General features: G+C 41.0%; 1 protein-coding gene across 1 annotated transcript; it reads right to left on the bottom strand.

The window, feature by feature from the left end:
* Nucleotides 1-1,185: 1,185 nt before the first annotated feature.
* On the bottom strand, nucleotides 1,186-4,220 carry LOC108019503 (uncharacterized). Its single transcript, XM_065864796.2, has 8 exons — nucleotides 4,036-4,220; nucleotides 3,259-3,609; nucleotides 2,984-3,200; nucleotides 2,687-2,904; nucleotides 2,493-2,626; nucleotides 2,286-2,440; nucleotides 1,983-2,224; nucleotides 1,186-1,775 (listed from the first exon to the last, which is right to left on the bottom strand). The coding sequence occupies exons 1-8, from the start codon at nucleotides 4,114-4,116 to the stop codon at nucleotides 1,365-1,367; spliced, it is 1,809 nt and encodes a 602-aa protein (XP_065720868.2). The 5' UTR covers nucleotides 4,117-4,220; the 3' UTR covers nucleotides 1,186-1,364.
* Between the last annotated feature and the right edge of the window lie 3,289 nt (nucleotides 4,221-7,509).

Below are 7,509 nucleotides of genomic sequence, written 5' to 3'. Positions count from 1 at the left end.
ACTGTCATTAATCATAGATGAGCAAAAACAATCCACAGCCAACAATCATTGTATGCAAAACTGTGTGTGAAAAAAAACAGCCATTCTGCGCATAAGTGTAATGTGATATCATAAACATATTTGGATTGTTTGTGTCGAGATTCTTTTGTTTGTTTTCGCACAGCCAAATAAATTAATTAGCCGTTGGCTCTTTTTGGTCGATTCCGTGTTAATTTTTACACCCAAGAACAGGCGAAGAGCGTTTGCCAAAACAATAAAAGAGGCGAAATGAGCAGGCCATCGAAAATTGCACAATTAGCAGTGTATTTCTGCGGCTGATGCTAAAATGCAGCGCAGTTGCTTTATGCAGTGGCGGTGGTTTTGCAATATTAAAAGTCCTCAACCATATTAACACTTTTTGGCAATGTTTTGCGGCGCGCCGCAGTCGAAAATTTGTGTCAAACTTTGAGTCTTCGAGGCAACAACAAACGAAAATCATGCGGCTAAGCGCACGACCGACAAAAAAGCAGTCAAAACACATAAATCTCGATGGCTCTACGATGACAAGCTCTCTAAAGCACCGAAAATGGACGTGTCAATGGCTGAGGACAAAGCCGGTCCCATGAGGAAGTGCTACAGGTGGCACGAGTCACCTTCGACTTCCTTATGCCTGCCCCATGGGGCGGCATAAACAGTAACTCAAAAACCCGCCTCCAAAGGCCACAGTTATAACTCGATTTGAAAATATTAAATCGATTTTAAAGAGTAGCCCAAAAGCGGGAACTATTTTTTAATAATTCCAAATACTGAATCTTTTTACTGCAGCCTATAAGTAGGCAACACTTTACGGGGGATCAAAAATACATATGAGTAAAATTAGTTTTGGATGTAGCGTAGATAGTACGAATAAAAAAAAGATGATCGGGTATAATTATTTCAGTCAGAAGCTTGCAACGCAGTGATATATATATTCTTGATCAGAATCACTATAATGCACTGAATATAATAATATTCCATTTCCTTAACTAATTAACCTTCTGAGAATTATTTATTCAGTGGTTTCTTGAAGAAATTAAAAAAAAAATTCAATTCCATATACAAATTAGTAAAACAATACCGATTTCCTTTCAAAACATCTCTTTTAAATATGTTATTTATTAAGAAACGTAGAATTCAAGAATGTTCATCATTTTTAGCAACCGCGAGTCCTGACCACCCATCCACTCACGATCATAGTTGGCAAAATCAAATCTTAAATCTAACACGCAGAGCCTAAAAAAATACTACAGCAAACTTAGCTCTAACTAAAACAGAATTTCGTGGGCCATAAGCTATATACACAATGTGCTCAGAACAAGGCCAACATTTGGCCCATTTGCGCTTCATCAATCGATTTGTCCCTTGTGTGCTATGTAGGAGTCGTACAGTGAGGACTCCTTACGACGCTTTAGTCTCGAACAGGCAATGAAGAGAGTTACTGTCAGCACGCATAATACCGCTGAACAACCAGCGGTTAGCGCCGAAAATGTGGAGGTCTTCAGGCAGGTTTGGTGTGGCGATAAGGGTTTCGTTTGTCGATGGGCATAGACATCATCGCCATCAGTTTCGCCCTCTTGTAGAACACGCAGCGACTGGAAGAGATTTACATTCTCGGACAGGGAATTGGCAGGTGGATTCTCTGTGGTTAGTCCTTCACCATCAGAGGACAGTGGAGGAATGGAGATATTGGTGGCTGTCATGTTGGAGGTGTCTCGCTTGGTCACTGCCTTTAGATTTCTCCAGTGACACGGTTGGCTCTGTTAAAAAATAAATAAAATATATTAATATATTATCATATTATAAAGAAGTCTTCCAGAAAACTACAATAAAATATATAACGTTCTTTTTAGCAACCAAAAAATAACAAATTTTAAAACTCCAATATGCAAATAAACGAGGTACGAATAGTCATCAGGAGATTATAAGTAAATCTAATAAATATGAAACAACAAGTTATAACTTACTGGACACCTTCCGTGGCACATCCGCACATCGCACTCGATATAGAGCGCCGGGGACCCCGTGAACCTGAAAGTCTTCATGTACGCATACACCTGGGTCTCGTACACTCCCGAATCGGACCAGGAGCCCCTGAAGCGTGAGATGAGCTTGTCATCCACCGGACAGCCGTGCTGATCGATGAGCTGTATCCGCTTGTTGGCGCCATTGTGGGCATAACAATCGTTGACCACTATGTCGAAGCCGTCTACGGTTCGCAAGATCATTATTAATAGACCAGTTTAGATGCTGAGATTAAATCCATTTACCATATTTGCTCCTCATGTAGATGATCAAGGTCAGGGGATCGCCCACACGCACTGGTCCCGTCACCCGCGGACCTCCAATGCCATAACCATTCTGGATCTCCATATAGCACTCGGGTGGACTCAATGTAAATACCACTGGATTGCCAGTAGCCACCCTGAAGATGAATATTAATATCTAAATCTATAACACCCGTTTTCCATACTTACTCCACATCTAGAAAGGGAAAGGTCACGGTTTTCCAGAAATCATAGCCATACTCGCATGTAACCTTGAAGTGCTCATCATACTCCTCTTCGATTAGTGGATTATACTGAACTGTTACCGTGTTCCACATAAAGTTCTAAAAGATATAAAAAGTCCTTGAAATCTTGAGATCTAGCTTAGTGTTAATCATACGCACTGTGGGATTCTTGCGACTTTCTTCTTGCAGAGAATTTTTGCCCAGGGTTCCACATCGATTTAATTGAATGTAGAACTCGTAGTAATCTCTACCAGATCCATTGATGTACATGCAATCCGGATCATAGGCATAACCAGCTGAATATAGTAAGCCACTGAAGGAGCCATTGAAACCAATGCGTATTTTCATGTAGTCATCTTGACATTCCGCTTCGATGTCTGCGATAATATTTAAAATAGGTATAAAGAATTTAGATTTACAATATAGGTATTATAATAAATGGGCTTAAATTCTTACGCTGAACCCTGGTTCCATTATGCTGATGCTGATGCCCTGCATATTCCTGATCCCAGTACTCCTCCTGCCACTTGTTGTTTTCATAGGGCGCTGCATGATACCCTCCGCTGCCTGTGGGAGCCCCACTTGAATCCACTCCCGTAGAACCATAATCCAAATGCACGGGATGGCCAATACGATGGGGTATATAGCCAGAGGAGTCGGGCACATGATCGGGCTATTTTTTAGGAATTTATAAATCTAAAGATTCTAAAAAAAAAGCAATCATTACTCACCACCTCATGCTGCAGTTTGTTGCGCTCCACAGCATTGCTGCTGCGATTGCGCACATCCTTGGGGAATTTCTTAGGACCTGCTAGACCAGCTCTCTTGGACAACTTCGATGGCTGGGTAGTGGGTCCAGAAATATATGATTTTGAAGAGATGCCTATCAATTCCGGTTGCACATCAGATCCAGTGGCCAAGGGACGTGTGCTCCTCGAGGAAGGAGTTGTGGTCTGAATGCGACCTTTGAAGATTCGCAATGGTGGCACCAGCGTGGGTGGTGCCGAAGTGGTGGTGGCCACACCTGCCTTCTTGCTAACCACCGAATAGTCCGTACTCTGTTCCAAACCACTGGTAAGATGCTGCAAAAAGATACAAAAACGAAGAAGCGTTTATAAAAGTGCGTACGGCGCGTGGGGCGCATACGCAATGCCATAAATCACTCGGTCGAGTTTGTGTCTCAAGTCTTTGGTTTTATGAGCCCGCGTAAGAATACAAAAAACAGTAAAAGTGCTGCATCAGCAGCAATGGCAACAAAGCCACATAATTTTGGCCAGACAAAGCTTCTTCCGCTCGCGGTCGATACGCAATCTGCATTAGAGCAGAGCATATCCGTTAGGCGGACCGGCTGAACTGGCTATTGGCCAACGATTGGCTACGGTTCATGTGGCCTAATCAGGAAGTTCATGCTAAGAACTGTTAAATAGATTAGATTTCCCATCGGCCAGCCACTTGGGCAATCCCCTCCGTTGGGCAATCAGGCAGAGGTGAAAGGTGCTGTTCCTTACCTGCAACTGCATCAGCATCAGCATCATCAGTAAAATCGACCTGGGGAGCAGCCTTTGCTTGGGCAATCTGCACATCTTCATGTTCGTCACTCGACTGGCAGCTGCAAGAATAGAGATCAGGTCCCAAGGGGACCATTCGATATTATAGGAATGCGAATCGGTATCGTAATCATATCGTCATGCTTGGTGCTGCCCCACGGTGACCTTGCTAGTGGTCACTCAAGTGTTGTCCGCCGCTTGTTGGTTACACCAAATGCGTGCTGGCAGGAAGGAAGTTTGTGCTTCATAAATTAATTGTGGCCAATGTGCATGGATAGAAGATCTTGGCGATGATGGGATGCCCTTAACGTGATTTATGGCAGATCATAAAGATAGAGGTCGTTACTGAATGGTTTCTATGTTCCAAGACTGTCTTAGTTAAGCTACTTGGTTCAAGTAATGATGTTGATATAAGGTAGTTAAATAAAGTTTTTTGATGTATAAAAATGTTGCAGATCTTGTTAAGTTTGTTTTTAAGAAAATGTACCTGTAGGGGGTTTACAACCTGACTTATTATAATAGTAAATATATACCGATAACATATTAAGTAATGCAGAGCTTATTAAAAGGAATAAGTTGTATGTGGATATATTCCTAATGGTTTCCAAAGTTTGTCTATTAAATATGTTTTAAAGTCAAGGTATTCAGAACTTTACATTTAAGTAGGAAGTTATCTTTACATTAAGTATACCTTAGTTAAATAAATGAAATGTTCTTTGGATCATTTAATTCGATTTCAAGATAATCTCGATGTCATATCTCATTCTTCCTATCAAGCATAATGTTACTTCCGTTGGATCTCAAGCTATACCTCCCCCCCCCTATCAATGGGAGCTATTGCCAGAACAATGACAACTTGAGATACATCATCTTGTAACTACGTTCGTCTGGCGTTAAGGTCAAAGCCATAAAACTGTCACCCGTTGCGATGGTTTAATTATGGCCCATGCAGAACCCACCTGTCTAAGATTTTAGTCTGCGCTTAAACTTGGATTACATTTTAATGAACGATATGATCCGCCCCCCCTTCCTCCACCGAAACGAATGATTACCCCTCGCCCACCAAAATGCTTGGCTGCCTTTTCGCTTAGCTGTAAAAACGCACGCCGTTTGCTTAATTGTTGTTATAATTACTTCAACTTCTTGTTGGTGTTTGTTTCATGTTTGTTTATTGTTTTTTCACTTTGCTTTTGTATCTGGCTACTGTTATGCAATAGTTGAAGTTGTTGCCGCTTCTTCTTCTTGGGTTTTTGGTTTCGGTTTTTGGCTTTCATTATTTGCCACTCGTGTTGCTGTTGTTCTTCTGCCTTTTGCTCCTACACTTGGCTTTTATAATTATAGTTAATCGGTTTCAACTGACCTTGAGCCGTTTTCCTTTGGCTGCATTAATTGCAAATAGCTAACGGTTCCAAATACGCTATTGGTAGGTGGCTAAACCGGTTTAGGTTTAGGCCATTGACAGTTGTTCCTGGCAGAACTAATACGAAGGGTTATGGTTGAGTCCTTGAAGATCAGACTTTAGAACCCAACCTTCTAATCCATTACTTTGTGCCTAAGCTTAAGACATTGCAAAACAAATTCTGAATGGATTACTAATACCTATTTTAATTAAAGTATAAGCTTACTATACAATGAAAAAGCTTTAAATAGATAGCTATAAGAAAATAGTATCATATCATATCTAAGCTCTCATATTTAATATCAAAAATGTATCCTCTAAATTTTCTCTTTTTTCTCTAAAATAAAAACATGATCTATGTATATTTTATTTATATAAAAATGTATCCTTTATATACAAAATTATATGTTACAATAAAAACTTAAATTGTTTTTATGATAACATTTATAATTTTAAGGTCTCTCCGTTAAAAACTCACCTCTATTGTAAAAAATCCTTTGATTTTAATCCCTTTAGCCTCTTAATTCAACGGCAGTTTAAGCACTGACCTGCTCAACGTAACTAGGCTTTTCCAACGCGCTTTTCCGCAGATCACTGGCTTTTAGTTCACAGTTCACAGCTCGGCACGCACTTTGACCAACTGACACCGAAAAACTTGGCCCATTTCGGGGAGACTGAGCAAATCCTCGCGACGTTGGCCATAAAAGTTGACGATCCGGATCCGATGTTGGTCTCAAAACGCTACAAAACGGTTCGCACTGCTCAGTTTGTTTTTTTATTTTCGGGGTTTTGTCTCGGTCTCACTTTCGATAATGGTTTTTGATATTGCGCGATCTTTGGCTGGCAGCTTTTGTCGGGTTTTCTCGGCTACGTCATTTGGGCCGCTTTACATATTGCACGTCTGTTTGTTGGTTTTCCGTTTTCAGACTTTTTTTTTGGAAGCCCGAAAAATCACTCAAGTGCAACTTGCCAAATAGAATCAGCCGCCAAGTGGGGGAGTTGGGCGAGTATGTAAGTGGATGGATGGATGTGTGTTCGCAGATTGCCTAATCTTACATAATAGTCCGAATGGAGTTCCGAGTACCGCTGCCGGTTGAATTTTTGAGTCTTATAACTTTTGCGGACGCTGGTTTGCAGCTCTTCGCGATGCGAGCAGGTGTGAAGCCAAGCGCGGCTAGTGCGGATCTTTATAAAGTGTTCCTCCATCCATCCAAACATCCAGCTATCCAATGAGTTACACAGAGGAAAATCAACATAGTGGGGTTTGATCTTAACGAAAAGAATGGCTCTAACCACTAAGCTGATAATATGTATCATAAAAATCATTAGTTGGAAATGAAAAAGAATAAACAGAAAAGGATCTTATCCATAAATACTTGGATACAATGTCCTAAAGTGAAATATGGTTGTTATATGGAAGTTATTCAATTGTAATCTTAAATTGTACATTTTCACAATGATTTTTCCACAAAGGTATATTATTATACTTCCAGATTAAGGAATTTTTTTGCTCTTTAATAATATTTGGTACTATTTGAACATTGTTAATATAAACCACATTTTCTTCAAAAAGTATTTCTTAGTCTTAGGACTTTTTCTCTGTGTAGAAGAGCATAGCCAGCCAACCGCATTCTCGTGGCTCTCAGGGCTCTCCACCTGCTGCAGGTTGTGAAAGAATCTCGAAGAGGAGCCCCACCTGAGATGATTCCATTTGCTGATTTACTTTCGTTGTGATTCGCCGTTAGAGCCGCTTTGCATCGCGGAAGTCGGAGGAAAAGGAGGAGTCGGAGGAGCTGCTGGGTAACCCCTTACCTTTTGGCCAAGGTCAACGGCACCTAACTGTCGAGTGTGGGTCTGCAGGTTAGGCTCGTTTAATTGCCACCGTTTGCCAAGCGTGTCTGCGTTAATATACTAATCACTAATTACTTACTTGGCACTATAAGCGTTGTGAAAGGCTCGTCCGCCTCCCGACCACTTGACCCTGGTATAACTGCGTCTCTATGGACAATGACTGGAAATCCATAGCCAAGCAAGGG

Source organism: Drosophila suzukii, chromosome 3 (genome assembly GCF_043229965.1).
Source record: "Drosophila suzukii chromosome 3, CBGP_Dsuzu_IsoJpt1.0, whole genome shotgun sequence".
Lineage (NCBI taxonomy): Eukaryota > Metazoa > Arthropoda > Insecta > Diptera > Drosophilidae > Drosophila > Drosophila suzukii.
The sequence above is the reverse complement of the archived record's forward strand: the minus strand, read 5'-3'. Positions and strand labels throughout refer to the sequence as shown.

Excerpts from the sequence above, each read along its gene's own strand:
- LOC108019503 (XM_065864796.2), bottom strand. The coding sequence starts at position 4,116 with ATGAAGATGTGCAGATTGCCCAAGCAAAGGCTGCTCCCCAGGTCGATT. Across the intron at positions 3,610-4,035 it reads TGATGCTGATGCAGTTGCAG|CATCTTACCAGTGGTTTGGA; the intron begins GTAAGGAACAGC and ends ATCTTTTTGCAG. Across the intron at positions 3,201-3,258 it reads ACAAACTGCAGCATGAGGTG|CCCGATCATGTGCCCGACTC; the intron begins GTGAGTAATGAT and ends CCTAAAAAATAG.